Consider the following 20,876-nt stretch of genomic DNA (forward strand, 5'->3'; position numbering starts at 1 on the left):
GGTTGGACGCCACAATTGAAGTAACGTTTCATCAAGGTTATAAAAGAACGTTTCATCATTCAACATAAAGGAATGAGACTTCATCGACATTGCACCTACTACCTTCAATGCATTCAATCTAGACAGCATGGGGATGGTTCATTATTAGCATCTCAATTCATCTTAGCCATATGGCAATGTCAATATATACATTCTACACCCAGCTTAGGGCAAAAGGATGGAAGAACCCGATCTTTGCCAACAGAAGCGTCTATGCTTTGCTTGACCCAGGGCAATGCTAAACTGGTTTGCCTCAACCAGCATGTGGCGATGAAACAATGTTCACTCGCCAGTCCCTTACTAAAGATAAGAAATGTCCTAGTTTGCGCTGACATCTTTGAGTATCGGAAATAAAGTTGTATTCACCCCTAACATGTTTCTTCATAAATCAAGCAATAGGAAGCACTTGTTGATCTCAAACAGTGCTTCTCACACCAGAAAAGAATGTCAGCTCTCAGTTACTACCCAAGAAAGAAGTTTCTCCTCCACTTCTTCCCAGTTGTGGACCTTGGTCACCAGCGGATGCGACTCGTCAACTCCAGTTTTGCACCAAGGGTATGAGTTATCATAATCGAAGAGCAGCACCCTCATGCCATCATTAGCACACTCCATAGCATATCTTGGGTTGTCATCTATTAAAACCTGAGCGCCAAAAGATCTGCAAGGAGGAATTGCCATAGCAAACAAGTTAAGTCTTATGAGCAGAAACAACTAAATGGTTTAACAGTTCTGATCAGACAAGATATGCAAAATACTGTTGAGGCATGCTGCCTCAAAAATAATCTAAACAGAAATGCAAAAAGGGGCAAGCCTGCCACAGTTCTAATCATTGCTGTTCTTTTAGTGTATGTGGAGCCGGATTACAATGCTACTACAGTCTCTAACATGATTGAGAAAACTATCCTCCCTCAGTGAGCCAGTGTTTTACCTGCAAATCTCTGATTTTGGTCTTGACTGACCCTCCAAAGCGAAATGATTACCGAAATGTATCTGCTCAAATAAGCCTGGATAATACCTCTCGATCCAATCTAACGTGTGACTCTTAATTGCATCCTGCCGAGATCTTTTCAGAGAAGGACACCATTAGGTAAACTCATATAAGGCAAGGCAAATTGAACGTATCTCTCAAATCTTATGAAGGACTTACGTTACTACTGACAAGCTACAGAAAGAAGAAAGGTTTTGGAGAGCATCTCGAGCCCCAGGGATGGGTTGTATACCATCTTGGAAGTAATGAGTTGTGAAGAACTCATGGACAAGAAAATTAGCTGCAGTGTTCAGAGCAGTGCTTGATTTCATATGGTGAATTGTATAGTTAAAACGACAATAGATGTAATTCAAAATGAAATAAAGGTAAATAGCATCAGGATATACCTCTTTCTCGAGAACAGTTCCATATCTGGATAGATTGAAAAAAAATATATTAGAACTCCCTGGTGGAGAAAACTGAAATGGAAATACGACTAACTAATGGATTTGAATATCTTTTACGGAAGGTCGGAGTGCATACTATTACTCACCCTAAAGAACTCGTACACATGGTATTCAGATACTGTGTGATTCCAAGAATAACGATCAGCGATAAATTTGTTCAGTGCTGCAAGAAAGCTTCCAAGAACTGCAACAAGATACAGCAAACAAAGTGGTAAGGAAGGATCAATTATAAGAAAAACACAAGTGACGTTACTCCCTTGACCTGTACAAGACAAGGCATGAGGGGACAATATTGTGATATTATAAGTTGTGGTCATGACTACATGTATGTTTTGGGCAAGATTGTTCAGTTCATTATTTGGTTCTAGACTAACCACCACATTGGCAACAACTCAAACAGGAACCAGTAATGCAACCAGCAGGGATAATCAGCTACCCAAAAGTGAGGTTTCAGAGATGAGCAGACTTGCACTTGAGATAGATTTCACAGTACCTTCATCCACATCAACAGCAACCACCATCTTAGCCGCCACAGCCTGCTCCGGGAACCCCAGCGGCTTCCCTCGCCGGCACGCGCCGTTCCCGCTCAGGGTCTTCGCGCTGGCGGCCGCCTCCTCCAGCGGCAGGACCTCCGGATCGCGCATCAGCTGCCGCTGCCTGGTGAGCACCTGCGCCTTGAACCCCGCCGCCTCCCCGTCGACCCTCCTCTTGAACCCGCCGCCGCCGCTGCCGCCGTCCTGCCACCCCAGGCACCCCTTCAAGCTGAGCGCGCCGCTCGGCGCAAACCTCCGCCCGCCCGCTAGATTAAGGAACCCCATCTTCCCCAGCGGCGTCGCGCGACCCTCGTTGTGCGCAACGGAATGGCTGCACCTGCAGAGGCAGGCGCGGTTGACGGCGGCCGGCGGCATGGCGGGGCTAGGGTTCTGCTTCCACCCCCGAGGTGGTGGCCGGAGACGATCCAACAGCGACCGCACGGCTCCGCGGCTTAGCATGTCGCCACCAGCATTCCTTCCCCCGGCCAGCCCAAGAAACCTGCACGCCTCGCATTCGGCAAATCAGATTCCGTCACAGCCCAACCGAGAAAAAGGAGGAGAAAAGAAACAAAGCCAGATGCAATCGCCGGCGGAATCGCTTGCCTGAACACGCGAGATCAGGATTCAGGGATGAGGACGAATCGAAACCCCCGGCGCGAGGTCGGCGCCTCGGTCCCTCCCTCTCCTCAGTCCTCACACCGTTCCTGTGATCTGGGGCATCTCTTTCAAGCGAGATCGCGGCGAGGGAAAAGCCTGGGGAAATTTCGTGTGGAAAATCTCGGGGTATATGCGGAAAGGAGATGGCAAAGCGGATTTCTTGGTTGCCTCTAGTATTTTTGTCCCTTTTTCTCGTTCTTCGCTTTTAGTATTTCTCTAGGGTTTGGGAATTGGTGTGCGATTTTTTGTGTACGTGGAGTGACGGTGGTGGTGGGCCGCCTCTTTTTCGGGAAAGGGAGCGGCGCTCATCATAGGGGTTGTGGCTTTTTCGAAGAAGTCCACACCGTTGCAAGTATTTAGAGTCTAAGGCCCTGTTTGGCATGGCTCCAACTTCGGGTGGAGCTGCTCCACTCCAGAACTCCAAGTGGAGCCAGCTCCACTCTAGAACTCCATAAATAAAATGGGGTGTTTGCCTAGATGGGTGCTCTCAGCTCCAAAAAAGACCGATTTCAGTGTGAATTGCCATTGTTACCCTCCAATTCAGGCCCCACTTGTCATCCTTGCTATCCCATCTCTTCTTCTTCCCCTAGATAGTTTTCGCACCGGATAGTTTTCGCACTACGCGTATCTGGGAAGATACCGGAGCATACTGGAGCTTCCCGATGGGGAAGATGCTGCGGATGTCGGCGGGCGCGGACCGCACGCCGAGGAACGCGTCGTTAGTGAGGCCGCCCCCGGCCGGCGGCGTGACGAGCACCTGCTGCAGGATCTTGGCCCCCAGAGCCACCAGGCTCCCGTCCTGGACCGCGATCCCGGCTAACACGGGCTGGAGAGCAGCATGCCTTCGCGGGAGGTGGTGACGGCGTCGCCGGGCCTCGCGATGGAGATGGGTGGCGTGGGCGCCACGGCGTCGACCCCAGTGACACCGCTGGGGAGGACCACGCGTCCGCCGACGAGGACAACCGATTCCTCCGGGCCGCAGAACTCCTCCGCGACGTCGACCCAATCGTCGTCCGGTGGACCTCTCCGATGCGCCCGACGACCGGTGGGTGCCGACGCCGCCCTAAGCTCGCGACGCTCTCCTGGGCACCCACCCGCTGCGGCCGTCGGCGGGGCGCCGCGGCCGGCGCAGGGGGCTGGTGGTGGGGCGCGGCGGCCACCGGCGGGCGTCAGCGGTGGGGCAAGACGGCCGGCCTCGGGCTTCGGCGGCAGGGTGAGACGGCCGGGCGAGACGGCCGGCGACGGGCTTCGGCGGCGGGGCTTCGACGGCGGGGAACTCCTGCGGCGGCGGGCTTCGGGGGCGGGACGCTGCAGCCGGCGGCGCCCTTCGGCGACCGGCGCGACGACCAGCGACGGGGCGCGTCCATATGCGGCAGGAGGCGGAGGTAAGGCGACCGGGCGGGGCTAAAGTGGCTGGCGGCGGGGCTCGGCTGGCCTGCGGCGGGGCCGGACGGCGGGTCTCCGGCCGCCAGCAGGGCCTACGGCGGCGGCGCAGGGGCGGTCGGCGCAACCTAGGCGCGGCCGGGCGTGAGTACTCGAGAATGAAGAAGGAACAGAGGCGCGAGGCAAGAAAGAATGAAACGTTATCTTGTGTAATCAGTGGCAGTGGTGGGTAATTACCCACCAACTCCACGAGGAGGTTCAAAAGAGGACGTTTTGGAGCAGCAAAGGGGGTGCTCCAAAACTCCAGCCCCAATTGCACTACAGCTCCATGGAGTTGGCAGCTCCATGGAGTTTTGGAGTTGACGTGTTTGGCTAGATTTTTTGCTGGAGTCGCTGGAGTTACGGAGTGGAGCCGTGCCAAACACCCCCTAAGTATTTAGGTCTGTTTGGTTTTTTTTTACGAAGTGGTTGGGTTGCGACCCACTTATATGGGCTGAAGTAAACCCATCTCATGTTTGGATGAGTGGGTTGGAGCCGATCCAGTCTTTTGTATGGTTGAGAAGATTGAGAGGGTTGGGATGGATGTCCTTTTAACATCGTTAATTGTGGACCCCACCTATCATCTGCGGGGCCACATGTCATCCTCTTCTATTTTTTTTTCCTCCGTTGCATCTTCTTCCTCCCGACTTCTTCCAGCAAGACCCTCCTCCTCCCGGCTCCTCCCTGCCAGTGCACCGGGCCCTGCCGGCGGATCCTCCCCGGCCGCTGCTGCGCCGGCCCCTTGTGGCGGATCCACCTCGGATTAGCTTGATTAAACATGGTTAAGTCGCCTAACATGTGACACCCATGCCTTAGCCAAGTTAACACGAAGTGCCGTCGGATTTCATCCGATTTAACCACTTAAACAGGACCGAGTTAGCAAACTCACACGAAGGTGAGTGGTTCCAGAGAATACAACAAGTCCACTGAGTTAAACAACTTAGCCATTTAGTTCGGCCATAAAACCAACATCAGAGTTTTACAAGGTTCAAAAGAAAACAACCGAAGGTAAAACAGCAAGCGAAAGCTACTTCATCGGGGTCGGACATCTCTGGTGAGGCCAGCCAGGACGTCAGTGATCCCTCTCCTCGCCGTCCGAGGAGGGATCCCACTCAACCGTCCAACCCGGAGGGAGTTGGGGCGGCCAAGTGCCAACAGAAGAAGACTCGGGAGCAGCAACTTCACCTGAAAAGAAAAAAGCCACAACAAGGCTGAGCTACTAAGCTCAACAAGACTCACCCGACAGGAGTAAAGCTACTCCACCTTTCTAGACATGCAAGGCTCTTGGGCTGAGGGGGTTTGTTTGCCAAAAGCATTATGTAGATTCCTATTTTGAAGTTTTAGCTCAGGTTCTAAGTTCATTATCCGGTCTAGGTTAGCAACTTACTCTAAGCAAACATAGAACCAAACAGAGGGTATATAACATCATCAAGACCAAGTTATCATCAGATTTCATCATTACTCAGGGTAGCATAGCGATCAAGCAGTCTCAAACTGTGAGAGGCAGACGAATCGATTCGAGTTCTTTAACCATGCATGATGAACCTAACCTCACGACATCCGCGCACCATCGAGGGTCGCTTCCTGTGTCGGCCTTCCCCATCAATTCCCTAACCCGTGTCGGGCCCATTTCCTTTGGTGCAAGGTTCCACAGACCCGGCCTCTGCCGTTCTGTGACCACACTTGCCACCACGTGCGACAGCTAGCAGGGGAAACTCCGTTCCAAGGACAATGGGGCGACCGCTCACGTCTAGGTTCAATCCGGTACTCGGCTTCCTCATCCCATAATAAGTATGAGGTTAGTACTTTCAAACACTTGATCACGAACACCACCACTGTCGGGCCTTAGCAAGTTTTATAGACAGACGGGGCGATCAACCGTCCACCAAAAAGTTAACCAAAACCCTGCCCCGTCCATCGTTCTTATAGTTGTGACAGGAGGAAGACAACCAAATCCTACAACTCGCGAGTGACAGGAAATCACTCGACTTTTACCGCTTCCTATTTACGCAAAGCAGCTACTCGGTCCAACAGCTAGTGTTCAGATCATGGGATCTAGTTATATATCTAGGGTTGCAAACAACTCCTATACGTAAATGCACGAACAAGATGCAGAAGGCATGCGCAAGTTTTGGGAACATAGGGGTTTCATGCATCCGGGGCTTGCCTTCGAGCAAAGAGGAAGGGAACTGCTCGACTTCTGGGGCAGCTTCGGCTTCTGGGGGCAGGAGCTCAGCTACACTGTCGTCTTCTGGCGCCGGGTGCAGCTCGTAGTAGCCGTCGGCGAGACGCAGCTCTACACGAATGCAATGCATTAGTTAGCGTAGACGGTTATTTCAACAGCAATACTTGCAAGTCTGAGCCCAGAAACTTGCGACAAGTTATAGGAGGGTGGGGAGGTTCAATGGAGTTGAGGGAGGTCAAGAGGTAAGGGTCGGAGGAAAGGAACTTATGATCTGACCCTTAATCTAGAGGATTTGGTATGCTAGGGGTCCTCAGACTCAACGCTGACAGGTCTCCAAGTTTTACACATACACCCTCGGTTCAAAGAAAAAGATACAGCCGAGCCCTCGGGCGAGGCGGAAAAGGGTCGGCGGAACAGATAGGGTCGGGCGAGACGGAACCGGGGTTGGGCGGATAAGAGGGGTCGGGCGAAGCGAACAAGGGTTGGTAGCCTACCTTCGTCTTACAGAGAAGGCTTGGGCGAAAGGACTAAGGGGCTTGGGACAGCGGCGAGGATGTCCGGCGGTGCTTCTTGTGGATCACAAGCAAACTCTTGGGCAGCACTGAAAGCAGGGGCTGGTGGATTGGGGAAAGGTGGTGTTTGAGCGGAGAGGAGAGTTCCTCAGATTTTGGTGGTGGCGCTGTGAGCACAAACAGGGAGCAAGAAAGAGGGCAGTGATGGCCAAGGGGACTCTGGCGGAGCTCTGGCATTCCCTTTTTATAGCTGCGCGGAAGAGAGAGGGTTGGAGCGGCACGAAGACTGGAAAGAAGCGATGGAGTGCGCTGCCACGGCGGTGATTGAGCGGCCAGGGCGGTGGAGCAGGACTTCGGGGATGATGCCTTCAGCTATTGGGCACTGGAGACAGGGCAGTGCAGGCGTGGACTTGCCAGTGGTTGAGTTTTGGCGGAGGCGGGCGTCGTCGTTCGGCGGATCTGATGGAAGTGACCGGGGGAACGGCGCTAGAAGCTAGGTTGCTCAGGTGAGAAGACAGGTGGGTTGCGGCTGCGCGGGCGAGCGCGAAGCAACAGACCGTCGGAGCGCAGCTTTGACAAGGCGGGAAAGGAGCTGTCGCGGCCAGGGTCGGGGTTGGCGGAGGAGGAATCGTCGCGTAGCGCGGACCTGGGCGGCGCGACTGTGAAGGGGCGACGGAAAAATCGGGAGACCTTGGGCCTTGCAGCCGGGGGGGGGGGGTCCGGCGAGGTGATGATGGGCGCGAGCGGCGAGGCACTGCAGAAAAAGTTGCAGAGGGCTTCCGCTGCGATTGGGGAAAGGGGCGCGGGAATCCATCTGGTCGCGGCCGGCGACGGGGCGGAGCGGCGGGTGTCGGAGGAGTTGAGCCACGCGGCGGAAAAGCACTGAAGCGAGCATGCCACTCGAGTGCGTCTGCACCAGGAGATCTGGGAAAGATGTTGTGGGCCCACCGGTCAGATTGAAGGAAGGTGTTGGGGGAAGACTTAGAAGGATCCGGCGGCGAGTTGGGGTCGGCGGGGTCGGAACTGGAGGCCAGCGGAAAGGGGTCGGGTCACAGGGGTCAGGACCGGACTGGAGGTTGAGTACTTAAACTCGGTAAAGCTGAGACGGGATTTGGGACTTAGTTTAAGATTAACTCGAGAGATTCGGGGTCGGTCGTCACACCCCTGCCGGCGGCTCCTCCCCGACCGACCTCGCCCCCGGTTTCTTCCCTAGCCACCCCCGGCTTCTCCCCGACCACCGGCGAGCCCCACGCGCCACCTGATCCTCCACAGCGCCGCCGGCAGCCATCCTGCGTCGCTGGCCGCCACCTCCCTCCGCGCGCCGCCATCCCACCCTCCTCTCTCCGCGCGCCGCCCCTGCCGGCCTCCACTCCCCCGCCAACGGCTCCTCCCTGCTTGACGACGCCGACACCTCCTTGCGCACCGGCGGCAATCGAGGGAGGCGCGCTCGGCGATCGAGGAAGGCGTGTGGGCAAGCGCAGACGGAGCTGAGGGAGGCGCGTGGGCGAGTGCCAAATGGAGCGCACGGTAGCCGTCTGGGTCCGCGCGGTCCCTTCTTTTTGGAGGGATCGCTCCGACCCAGATCAAGGGAGAATATTCCCATCTGGGTTGGACCCAACCCAGATGGGAATCCAACCAAACAGGGGTCGAAGTGGGTCGGTTCCAAACCGACCCACTTCGACCCCAGAACCAAACACTACCTTCGAGTTTGATTGGTTCTCTGCCAAAATTTAGATTAGGTTCCAATATTTGCCCAACCAAATTATAGTCATGCCTAGAAAGTTTGGTTATCACTTAGTTCCTTACCAAGAATTTGGTATGCCAATGTTTTTAACAAAATCCATGGCAAGTTACTATAAACTTCTTAAAGGAAAAGGTATAGGTTGCCAAATTTTATCACTAAACCAAGTGATACCCAAATTTCTTACTCTATCTTTGGCATGCCTCAATTTTGGCAAGCCCTGATTTTAGCATGCCCTCATTTTGGCTAGGCAAAAATCGGAAGCAAACCAAGCAGGCTCTTAGGCACGCCAAAAATTTTGGCAAGCTAAAATTTGGGCAAAAAATTTGCCAATATTTTGGTAAGATACATGTGAGAGGTTGCCAAATTTTGATAACAAACCAAGCAGTGGCCAAAAATTTGGCTTGCCAAAACCCCGGCATGCCAGAATTTTGGCAGCCAACCAATCAGGCCCTTAATGACATGATAATCACTGAATTTTCATCAATTGTACCGCATGGTGGAACATCGCTTTCGCCTTTCATGGTACTCCAAATATAATGCCACGAAAGTCAGCAAATATGACACTACTGATGCAGAGTGGAGCCTAAAAATCTTTAAATCCATGGTCCCGGATGAAAGCAGACAAAATGAATGTCTCAATAGTCCTTCGCTAGAGTTTGCTAAGTCTAAAGAAAAGTTAAAGTGCCACTTTTTGCAATTGGAAGTAAAGAAAGATAGTATTATCAATGATGGTCATTTGCACCGCTAACTACAAGAACTTACTACTAGATTTACTATCAGAATCACATGTGTATATTATTACTTTAACTTGAATATTAGTAGTAAAATGTGGGGATGGAATATCACATTCACATAGAAAAAACATGAAGGTAAATATGATTATCAAACACTGTATTGAATTCACATACTATCTAACTCATAATTTGCTACATCGGTGTTCAAGAATCAAGATATCTGCTACAACTTTGTATGCCTTGTTCTTTTTTTATGTTTTCAAAGATAAACATATCTCTTGTTTATCCTCTTATTTTAAGGTATACTATTTTCACATCTATAGCTCTAGCATAAGGTATACTGTTTGTCTTGTTTTGTTTTTTTGTGATTTGGGGAATTTGGAGATGCAAGTCAGTAAACATGCCTATTGTGTCCTTTTAAAGGAGAAAACCTCAGGTTGATATATATGAAACTGGTGCACTAGTCAGCAAACAAGCATGTTGTGTCTTTTAATAATTATATTTAACAAGCCTTTCAACATTCCAGACAACATGTTGATCTATAAAACTGTTGAAGTAGTATATTTAAAATGTTGGAGTTATATATTCGACATTTCTTGAAAACTACTTTAACATTTTGTACAGATAAGCTCTCATTTGTATATATAATTGAATCAAACATGATCTAGGGATTATCTTCGTGCTCAAGTGGTACATCTTTAAACATGATACAACCTTGCATAGTCTAAAAGTTTGAGATGACGAATATATGTTATATGTTACAACAGCAAAGAATATGGTAATTGATGTGCATTACAAAGTGGTGCAGTCTAAAAGGTTACTGATCACATTTTCCTATGTCCACCAATCAACACCAGCACTAACACATCCAGTTGTAGGATCCCTGCCGAAAAATTCAGAGTCTTCCACTGTATTGTGTATACACCCTCTTCAATATATCCCATATATTCTTCATTTGCATCTGTGCATAGTGTCTCAGTCTTTGGTGCTTTCATGAAACTTCATAATTAGATTTGCATATCCTAAAGTGTCCGCACAATGTTGCAGCCTATTTTTGGTATTCACATGTTCCACTTATTCTGGTTGAAAACAGAAAAAAGACTTGGAATATGTTGAAAAAAGGAAAGGGAAACAAAGTAATGCAATCAACATTTGAGCCTTTAGGCTGATCTTCTTCACTGTTTTTATTTAGGCCTCTGCTGCTGTCATTTGCTTCTCGGGTCGCACTGGGTCTGCAATTCCCACCATTCCCATCGCACGGAAGATATATATAGAGAGATAGGGACGCTCCTTCTCCCACTTTCTTCTCCGCTTTCTTCGGCTTCTTTTCCTATAAAAGTCAAGCCTTCTTTTCCTATAAAAGTTAAAATGAATAATAATTTGATTTGGGAGGAGCCCGCAGGAAAAAAACAAACGGGAGACCTACGCATAGACCGCGTGCACCTAGCGTCCGCTCCGTCAGCGTGCTGACAGCTGCAGCCGGCCAGACCAGCTACGCCGCACCGCACGAATCTCCAAGCAGATCACGCGCCGTTAAGAATCCGCTGGACGAATAAAAAATTCCCTACCCCATTAGACCACCACCCTTGGCTTGGATTTGCTTTGCTTTCTCCCCTCGCACCGGGGAACGCGGCCGCCGATCCGCTCCCGATCCCCTCCCCCTTCCCGCCGCCCGATCCCACCAAATCCGCTCCCGCGCTGTCCCCGATTCGATTACCTAGCTCGATTGGCCCCTCCCGATCAGCCGCGGCACAGGCTGTTTCTGGTTTGATTGGATCCCCGTGCGGAGCTGTGGATCCCCAACTGAGCTGCCGCGTGCGGGCGGGAGGATTGCGCTAGGGTTTCGGCGGGCGCGGGCGCGGGCGCGGTCGCTTCTCGGGCCGCACTGGGCCTGCGATTCCCACCATTCCCATCGCACGGAAGATATATAGAGAGAGAGATAGGGACGCTCCTTCTCCCACTTTCTTCTCCCCTTTCTCGGTCTCGGCCTTCGTTTCCTACCGGTGACGACAGGGCGAGTTGCGCTGCCCGCCAGTTCTTCGTCGGGCGGCGGGCGCTTCGCCGGCGACGGGCATCCGACAGAGGTATGCCCGCCCATTCCCCTCCCTTCCCGTCCTGCTGCGCGAAATTGAACACCCAAACCCCTAGCGTACGGTATTTGTATTTGGATCTGACCATGATTTTACCTACTAAATTCGATTCTTTTTGCAACAATTGTTGGGTGTACATGTGCACACCCATGTCCAATACTGTGTCCGCCTCTGTGGATGTTCTAGATCTGCTAGAATAGTTAGGGTTTATGTGGACTACTGCCGTGATGTGCTGGAGTGAAAGGAGGCTAGGCTATGCCTTCTGCAGCGTGAGGCTTGAACCATTTTGCATTTTGCAGCACCATTTTGTTTCCATCATCCATTTCGAGCTTGCAAGCTTCCACCTTTCCCATTTCTTACAATATGGCAGTAGCTTATTCAGTGCTTGTTGCCTTGTTGGGGGTTAGGGGTGGATTGTCTAGCTAGGGTTTGTGGTCAGATGATCTGCTATGCTGTGACCCCTTTAAGCGCACTTGAGTTGTAAAATTAGAATGGTCCAAGGAACACATGGAAAAGCCAGTCGGCTATGAGATTGTTCTGTTAGGTTAGGTAACATACTGTTACCTCGCAAGCCAGCCAAAAAAAATCTGATCTAACATGAATTCGATCCATTTCCCCCATTAGTAATAGTAATGATAGTAGTAACAGTAATGCAGACTGATCGCCTAGGTCATGGTTCAGCCACATGGTTTGCTGTTTCCATGCGCTCCTATTCAAAGCTAGTTCATAATTTGTTTGAATATTTTTGACAATTACTGGTCTGATATTTCTGCTGGAGTCTGATGCTTTTCACCTAATAGAATGAAAATATGCAATTGATAAGCATGCTTTACAAGTTTACATTCATATGCTCTCTTTTCATTTTTCCCGAACATACCTTTTCATGGTACATATTCTGTACTACTTTTACAATTCATGTTACAATCATTTTCCTGTGTATATTTCCATGCTGTAAGATCCCTCTAGATTTATTTCTTTCTATATTACTGTGTACTTGGTTAAACATGTATTAGTATAATTTCCATGTATAGGGTCCTGCTTTCTGCCCCCCCCCCCCCCCCGGTTCGGATTTTTTTTCATTGGCATCTCAAGTGTAAACAAGTGGCTGGGTTCATTTTTTACCATAAATGATTGGTCAATTGAGAGTTTCAGAACGAAGCATTACTACATTACAAACAGGACCATATCCTGAAATTAAGGGACCATAAATTTATATTTGAATTATGTTGAGCACCTCGCTTCACCACACCTTGTTGCTACTTGTTCTAGATGTGTGATTTTCTGAAATTTCATGTCTCTAAATAAAAAAGTTAGGTAACTGCTGTGACCTTTCCTGATCTATTTTTCTTGCAGTGAATTGCATTAAAGGCATTGAGCTCCTTCCTTTTGTATCTGGGTTATTCTTGAAGTATTAATTTGCATTCTGGAGGAAACATGAGTGGTGCTCCAAAGAGGTTGCATGAGGAGGGTAGCCACTCTACACCTACAAAACGGCCTTTGGATGACAGCAGCTTGTATTCGAGTCCTGGGAAAGCTATTCCATCGAGCAGCAGTGATTTCCATGGTTCTTTTGAACATGATGGTAGATTTGCCAAAATTCAACGTGTTGAGCCCCGTGATGATAAGAGGCCACCCCTGGCCCATCGGATGCCTGGTAGCTCCACCAACTTTGCTGAACACCCCATCTCATCTGACAGCAGATTAGAATCAAAGCAAAACAAAGATGCATGGGACACTAAGATGGATGATCGTGAGACGAAAGCTGATGGACGTGATGTCTATAGTGATCCCAGAATTGAATTTCCGGCTAATAAAGTTGAGAGTGATGCAAAGGTAGACAATAGAGCAGATGAAAGTGAAATAAGGACTGACAGGAGGGGTCATGCTGATTATAAAGGTGATACCAAATTTGACAAGGATAGTCATTCTACTGTTCCATCAAACTTAGGCTGGAAAGACAACAAGGAACATAGGGGTAAAAGGTATTTTGAACAGCTATCTGATAATGTGGATTGGCGTGTGTCCCGTCCTGGTTTGCAAGGCACCGATGAAGCTCCCAAAGGTCCAACTTCCATGGAAGAACGTAATTCAAAAGACGCACATGAATCTGCTGGTGACAACAAAGCTGAACCAAAAAGTGAAGATAAGTTCAGAGACAAGGACAGAAAAAAGAAGGATGAGAAACATAGGGACTTTGGTGCAAGAGAAAGTGATAAAAATGATCGTAGGACTGGTATACAGCTTGGAGGTAGTGGTGTTGAGCGAAGAGAAATGCAAAGGGAAGATAGGGATGCTGAAAAATGCGACAGGGAAAGAAAAGATTCCCTGAGGGACAAGGAAGTAAACGATAGGGAGAAGGATTCTTCTAAGAAAGATTCATCTGTAGTAATTGAAAAGGATAACACAATACTGGAGAAAGCTTCATCTGATGGAGTTGTTAAGAGTGCTGAGCATGAGAATACAACAACAGAATCTAAGGTGATTAAGGATGATGCATGGAAAACTCATGATAGGGATCCTAAGGACAAGAAAAGAGAGAAGGATGTGGATGCAGGAGACAGGCATGAGCAAAGAAGCAAATATAATGACAAAGAATCAGATGATAATGGCACCGAAGGAGATATGGAGAAAGATAAGGATGTTTTTGGAAGTGTCCAACGCAGGAGGATGGTGCGACCGAGGGTTGGTAGTCAAGCATCGCAGCGTGAACCTCGATTTCGATCCCGAATGCGTGATGGCGAAGGGTAAGCTTAATGCTGCATCTTGCTATATTCAAAGTTTTTTTTCCCAAAAGCATAATAATGTAAATGAGGTTTCATGGCATTCTCCATTTCTGGAAATTATATTAATATGCTGTTTGAGATTATTAATGAGTGATGACTAGTCATCAATAAATCTTATTTTCTTTGTTTTGTCGTGCAGGACTCAAGGTTAGTCAAATATTGACATTCTTTGCTGAATCAGTGAATACTGGTGCTTCGATTTGGAACTGGAGTAATTATAAGATTTGTGTCTCTGTATATTCATTTTATATTTCCTTCACAGAATACTTTACAACTCAAAACTCGCACTCCGACGTTGGAAGTTCCTTACATTTTTATGTTGGGGACAATGCATTTTACAGTGCATGCCTGTTTTAGTGCGCTTTTCCATCTTCTGCTGGTTAAACCGAGGTGGTGAGGAAAACGGGTACTGTTATGGAAACAATTTGTGCATCAGTACTAGGAAGGTTATTAGTATTAGGAGGGCTATCCTAGTTTTAGGAAGGTTATTTGTATTAGGAGGCCTATGCTAGTTTTAGGAAGGTTATTAAAAAAAAGGAATAACCGAGGCAAGCCTTTCCCCTGCATGCAGAGAGACCGCGTTGAACCCAGGACCTTTTGGCTCGGTGGGGTGACTTTAACCACTGCGCCAGGCCTGTCCTTCTTAGGAAGGTTGTTAGTATTAGGAAGTTTATTCTTAGGAGTCAAGTCGGGCGTGATATATTGGCTGGTGCCTAAACACTACAAAGGCAGACCATGCATCTGAGGGAGAGGAAGGAATCTTGATGGCTGAGCATCTTCTCGACAGGGGAGGCCTGAAGATTAGAGGTCGATCAGCTTCCATCTTGCTGTATTCACCTGGTTCCGTGATATTTGGTATCTCAGTCACCGTGTCTACCGCTGTCCACCTGTAAAAAATATCCACCACCGCTTCTCGTTGCCTGTTTGCTCGGCTCCACTCCTGCAGCCATTGTGTGCTTGCTGCCATTGCCCAGAAATCCTCAAATCGCCACCACAAGCAACCACAACCACCCTCCCTACCCTCAAAAATCGGCTGACGCCTCTGCTAGCAACCAAATTTTTGCTGCCACTCAACTTGCTTCTGCACTCATCCCTTCTCTCTGTTGTCCTAACTCTATTTGGTACGTTGCTCTTCTGCTCCGCTTCTTCAGCTTTCCACCTTGATTACTTTCAGCAGCCCTCAAATTGTCGCCGCCCGTACCCTCCAATTCCCTCCATTGCCACCAAAATTGACCCCCGCAGTCCTTCATGGTCACTTTTCACTGCAATTGCATCCTTTTATCGCTGCTCCACCTGCCCTCCCCTGTTATTACTGCCCAATCCGCCCTTCCCTGTAGCTGTGCTTATGCATCCAATTTATTGCCATTAACCACTAAAACCAGCTGCCAAAATCATCCTCTACTTTCCGTGAACTCCACTGCCAGTCCTATGTTTCCAACCCTCCAACAGCTATCTCACGGCACTAGGATAGCTTTGGGCTCCCAAGAATAAGTTTCCTAGTACTAAAAACTAATGCCTTCCTAGTACTAAATACCAAGGTTGTCAAAATCGTAGATTCTAGATCGAATCGGTGGTCTTCAGGTAAGATCGGAATCATAAGATCTTAAGCATAGGTATAGTAGAAATGTAGATTCTATCAAGTAGAATTGTAGAATTAAGGTCCTGAATCAAGATCGTAAACATGTAAAATTGGAGCACAGAATCACGATATTGACAACAATGCTAAATACTAGTACCTTCGATATTGACAACAATGCTAAATACAAATACCTTCCTAGGTACTAATAGCCTACCTAATACTGATGCATGCATGTTTCCCATAGCAGGTACAATGTAGAAACGATGAGCACCATGTTGCAATGTTCACAAAATGATTTATGGGTGGCTCTGTAAACTTAGGTTTTGTTTTGTTATCTCAGTCTCCTCTTGATTGCAGGTAAATCTGAGGTGCCTGCCATTGTTTATAAAGCTGGAGAGTGCATGCAGGAGCTGCTGAAATCATGGAAAGAGTTTGAAGTAACTCAGGATGCTAAAAATGCTGAAAGTCTACAAAATGGTCCTACTCTTGAAATTCGGATACCTGCGGAATTTGTTACTTCTACTAATCGTCAAGTGAGTATACCTAGTTGGCAGACAATCTCTATTTTGGTCACTTTGGCTATCTCCATGATCCATGTTGATACTGTAGCTCTGTCAGCAACTCTGTTACGTATAATATTATTGTAGCTTCCTTCAGTTTTGAATTCACTTGATTGTTCTGAACTGTGGATGTGGTTGCTATTTTCTTCCAGCTGCATTTATGCATACCAGCATGTTTCCATTTGTCTTGAACTTTCCTAAATTTATTTGCCATGCTTGCAGTTCTCATTTAGCTCCTTTATTCATTTGCTGAAATCTCTGTTGTGCAGGTAAAGGGTGCTCAGCTTTGGGGAACAGATATATACACAAATGATTCAGATCTTGTGGCTGGTAAATTCCTGCTTACTGTTCCAAATTTCTAAATAGTTCGGGATGTTTTTTATCTTCTAATGTGTGTTTGTTTTAGTGCTAATGCATACCGGTTACTGTTCACCTACATCCTCCCCTCCACCATCTGCCATCCAAGAGCTTCGTGCAACTGTTCGAGTTCTACCACCACAAGAGAGTAAGTTTCCATTCATTTTGTTACAGTTCTGTCAGACTTGGTTTGGATAGATGGTTGAATAAGGACTCATAAAACTTGGTATTTATCCCAGGTTATACTTCAACATTGAGGAACAATGTACGTTCACGTGCTTGGGGTGCTGGGATTGGCTGTAGCTTTCGCATAGAACGCTGCTGCATTGTTAAGGTATCAAGGGTCCACGGGATATATAACATTTCCATGCCTCCTGTTCTTGGACTCGTGGTTACCTTTTGAACCCTTTTACTGATCACTGTTTTATATAATGTTTGCTTAGCGTCTTTTACTTGCTTTGCAGAAAGGTGGCGGCACCATTGATCTCGAGCCGCGCCTTAGCCACACGTCAGCTGTGGAACCTACACTTGCTCCAGTTGCAGTGGAGCGTACAATGACAACAAGAGCTGCAGCTTCTGTAATTTTCTTCTCAATCTTTTTTTTGCTTCGCAACTTTATTCCCAATTTATATGTTTAAGTTTGCAGTATATTACATAACCAGAAACATTTTATCTATTCTAAACTAAGAATTTTCCAACATGGTTGATGCAGAATGCATTGCGTCAACAAAGATTTGTTCGTGAAGTGACAATACAGTACAATCTCTGCAATGAGCCGTGGTATGTTTCTGAGATCTTTGATTTGTACTAGTTCACTAAGATTTTTGTCCAGTACTGGTTTTCGCGTGTTGCCATCTCCATAGCATGCTTTAAATCTTCTCTTGGTAAAATATAATCCTAGTCGTTTGCTTGTAGTATCTCTCTTTTAGTTCTCTTGTTTAGTTTGAGGCTACTCCTATTGGCCTTTTTGTATGTTCTGACACTTCTTTCTTTCAGGTTAAAATATAGTATAAGCATTGTGGCAGATAAGGGATTGAAAAAGTCTCTTTATACTTCTGCTAGACTGAAGAAAGGAGAAGTAATATACTTGGAAACACACTTTAATAGGTATGAGCTTTTCCCACTATTTTTTTAGTTCTAAATGATATGTTCTTTGCATCTTGAACTTTGGTTGCTTTGCAAGTTGTACTTTCATGGAACTCACTGTTCTTTTAATTTTGTTACAAGTTTCCACAGGTACGAGCTCTGCTTCAGTGGAGAGAAGCCTCGAAGTATTGGATCAAATTCCAATGCATCTGATGTGGAACCGGAGAAACACCAGAACAGTAGTCACCATTCGCAAAATGGGGACAGAGGCTCTGTGGACCATGAACTCCGGGATGTGTTCCGATGGTCTCGTTGCAAGAAGGCCATGCCTGAAAGTGCCATGCGTTCCATCGGTATCCCGCTACCAGCAGACCAACTTGAGGTATTTCCGCTTCGTTTGTGAGACTTCAAACCGTTTTGGCAGGCGGAAACACACTTACATTGTCATCTGTTTCCTCGGTGACGATGCAGGTGTTGCAGGATAACCTAGAATGGGAGGACGTGCAGTGGTCACAGACTGGCGTTTGGGTAGCTGGGAAGGAGTACCCCCTCGCCCGGGTGCACTTCCTCTCTAATTGAAGCTTGATGTTGCAGCCAACAAGGCAGGAGCTTGTTACAAGCATTCCATTTTTTTTCTACCGTACATTGTATGATGCACCGTGACATGTGTATAAAGGATGCTCAACTGTTGTAGGCTGTTTGTGGTAGGCTACTAGTCTTGACATTAACCATACTTGGTAGGGTTGTGTGCGCCTGCCCGTTTGTTGGTTTTAGGTACTGATTAAATAATTGGTGGTTTGTAACTTAAAATTATCATTAAATATTATTTCAAGGTAGCAGACCAATTAATCTAATTGAGTATATTTCTATACTGATATGTGAATATGTTTTAAGGTTCGAAATGTACTGCCACTACTGGGTTCCCAGTTTCCCGGTAAATGATGTGCTGCAATGGCCTTGTGCCCTGCCTTTGATTCCTATGTAGCGACAATGCTCACGAGGCCACGAAGGTATACGTACATGAGGGCTGCAATTCAGGGCTGCAGAATTGCAGTGCCAATTAATGATCACATGTTATACAGATGATGCATACACAGCTTTCAGAATGATGAGTAATGACCAAGATGGTGGCAAACTGGCAAAACAATCAGCCAGCGAATGCAAACTCAGAGGCCACCCAGATATATGTGAATTGCTGAAGATTATAGCTCTTAAGGGAATAAGGGATAAATCTAACATGCGATTCAAGTCTTTAGTATCTAAAAAGATGCCATGCAAAAACTACATGAGTGCTACTGTGACCACTTTATGTGATGTATTTCACAGGGACGAGGCCATCAAAACCTTATGCAGAGAACACTTTGGGGTTGATTGGTTGCCCGCATACAACCTAAGCCAGGCTCTCATGATGCAAGGGTAGGGTGATTGGGTACCTCGAGCCTGCACGGAGGAAAAGCTCGTTTCCTCAGAGCCAGGCTCCGGCCATGCGACGATGAGCTCTTAGGAAGCGTGCACAGACTGAGGAAAAGGCCGGTCGATGCTGCTAAACAGGTAACCAATCAAATTCCCCACCAAACGTCCACCGAACAAAGGCCTGCTGCACCTGTAGAGCCTAGCCAAGCGGGAGCCCGCATCCGTGGAACGAGCCAGGCTCCGCTTGTACTGAAACCAATCACGCCCTTTGTTGCCTGAAATGAGACCTTTTCTCCGTCTGTGCAACAGATTTAGTACTATGAGCCTCTAGTCAGAAAATGAATGGAAGTTGTACAACAAATTTAGTACTCCTGTCTGCTTCCACGCCGCCCCCCCCCCCCCCCCCCCCCCCCCCCCCCCCCCCCCCCGGGACTTTTTTTTAAAGCCACTTGATCCGGACGCTTCGTTGATTTAAAGGTTTCAAAGGTGGAAACAACACTAAATTACAGCTCTGCTATTGCGCCTAGAAAAAAAATGTTGAAGAGGCGCACAGGTCTTATTGTTAGAAACTGGTATTCCTCCTGATATTCACTTGCCAAGACTTGGATGCGTCTTCTGTTTTGCATAAGTCAGCTTCGAAGACAAACTTCTGAAATTTAGAACTCAACATAGAACTCCCTAATTTCCCAGCTGTACGGAACATGCAGAATTGCAGATGCTGTGGATAAAAGAAGTTTTTCCGGAAGATCCTCTGGAAGAAGGTCGGAGACTATATGATATTTTGGAAAACAGCTAGTGTAGTTCAATGAGCACTTAGCCTTTTGGATGATTTACCGCAAAGTATCTTGGGTGATGTAGGCACGGTTTTGTACGACGGTGGGGAGAAGCGCTTCTCAAATAAGCTGCACAAAAATAAAAAAGCGTTCCCAGGTTTGATCCAACTTCTGCGTTTTAATATAAATGCGAACGGTGGGGAAAAGCACGACCAAAAGAAGCCGTTTGGCTGCTAGTTTTAACTTATTTTAACCATAAGCAGGATTTAAGTTGTTCCAAATATGACCGTAATCTGCATTTCACAATCACATCCATACAGAGAAATGCTACAGCCCAAGCAGAACTGCCACTTTACTGTGATGTTTGCAAACAGTAAACCTGTTTCACCGGCTTCTTGTGCTGAGAGATAATTATTTGTAAGGAAAAAAAAGAATGAGGCTTTTGAGAATTGAGACAGTGTATGTCTGTATGTCCTGTGGACTGTGGTGGTTACCTCATCGCGGATTTGCAGCGCTTAACGAACGGGTTAGGTAATTGAATTCAGTTCTTCAAGCCTGTGCGAATATTTGGCTGCTGTGAGAAAAGCTGGGTTGTGGCTGGGTTGTGCCTGTGCGAATATTTGTGTTTGGTTGGGCTGTGACTTTTGGAAAACCTACTGTGAGCTGTGAGTTGTAGAAAAGCAGCAGCTGTGAGAAAACCAGAAAACTGTTTGGTTAGACTAGCTGTGGCTTTTGAATAAACTGTCGAGTGGACCCTACATGTCATCCACAGTTCATCCCACTCAACTCTCTCCCTCTCTCACTGACGAGCGGTCCCGCTCTCCTTCCCTTCCTTCACGTTCTCCCTGCCAATCCGGCCCTCACCGCCGGCGAGATCTCTGGCCTCGTCGCGCTCTCTGGTCCCTCCATCGCCTTCGCCGTCAAGGCCACCACAGGCAAGCTCCCTCCCGGCCAACGCCACCTCCTCACCAACAT

The 20,876-nt window shown here is 47.8% G+C and overlaps 2 protein-coding genes across 2 annotated transcripts; one reads left to right on the forward strand and one right to left on the reverse strand.

Annotated features, from left to right (window-relative positions):
- Positions 1–134: 134 nt before the first annotated feature.
- LOC117852261 (uncharacterized) lies at positions 135–2,940 on the reverse strand. The gene is made up of 7 exons (XM_072293029.1): positions 2,618–2,940; positions 1,967–2,513; positions 1,560–1,657; positions 1,414–1,438; positions 1,187–1,307; positions 968–1,102; positions 135–697 (listed from the first exon to the last, which is right to left on the reverse strand). The coding sequence occupies exons 2-7, from the start codon at positions 2,463–2,465 to the stop codon at positions 487–489; spliced, it is 1,089 nt and encodes a 362-aa protein (XP_072149130.1). The 5' UTR covers positions 2,466–2,513; positions 2,618–2,940; the 3' UTR covers positions 135–486.
- A 7,883-nt stretch (positions 2,941–10,823) lies between these two features.
- On the forward strand, positions 10,824–18,586 carry LOC117852141 (uncharacterized). The gene is made up of 12 exons (XM_034734113.2): positions 10,824–11,344; positions 12,704–14,094; positions 14,273–14,280; positions 16,070–16,245; positions 16,542–16,602; positions 16,679–16,777; positions 16,869–16,963; positions 17,094–17,207; positions 17,342–17,409; positions 17,626–17,736; positions 17,866–18,097; positions 18,187–18,586. The coding sequence occupies exons 2-12, from the start codon at positions 12,785–12,787 to the stop codon at positions 18,292–18,294; spliced, it is 2,382 nt and encodes a 793-aa protein (XP_034590004.1). The 5' UTR covers positions 10,824–11,344; positions 12,704–12,784; the 3' UTR covers positions 18,295–18,586.
- The last annotated feature ends 2,290 nt before the right edge of the window (positions 18,587–20,876 follow it).

This window comes from Setaria viridis, chromosome 4, assembly GCF_005286985.2.
Source record: "Setaria viridis chromosome 4, Setaria_viridis_v4.0, whole genome shotgun sequence".
NCBI classification, from domain to species: Eukaryota; Viridiplantae; Streptophyta; class Magnoliopsida; order Poales; family Poaceae; genus Setaria; species Setaria viridis.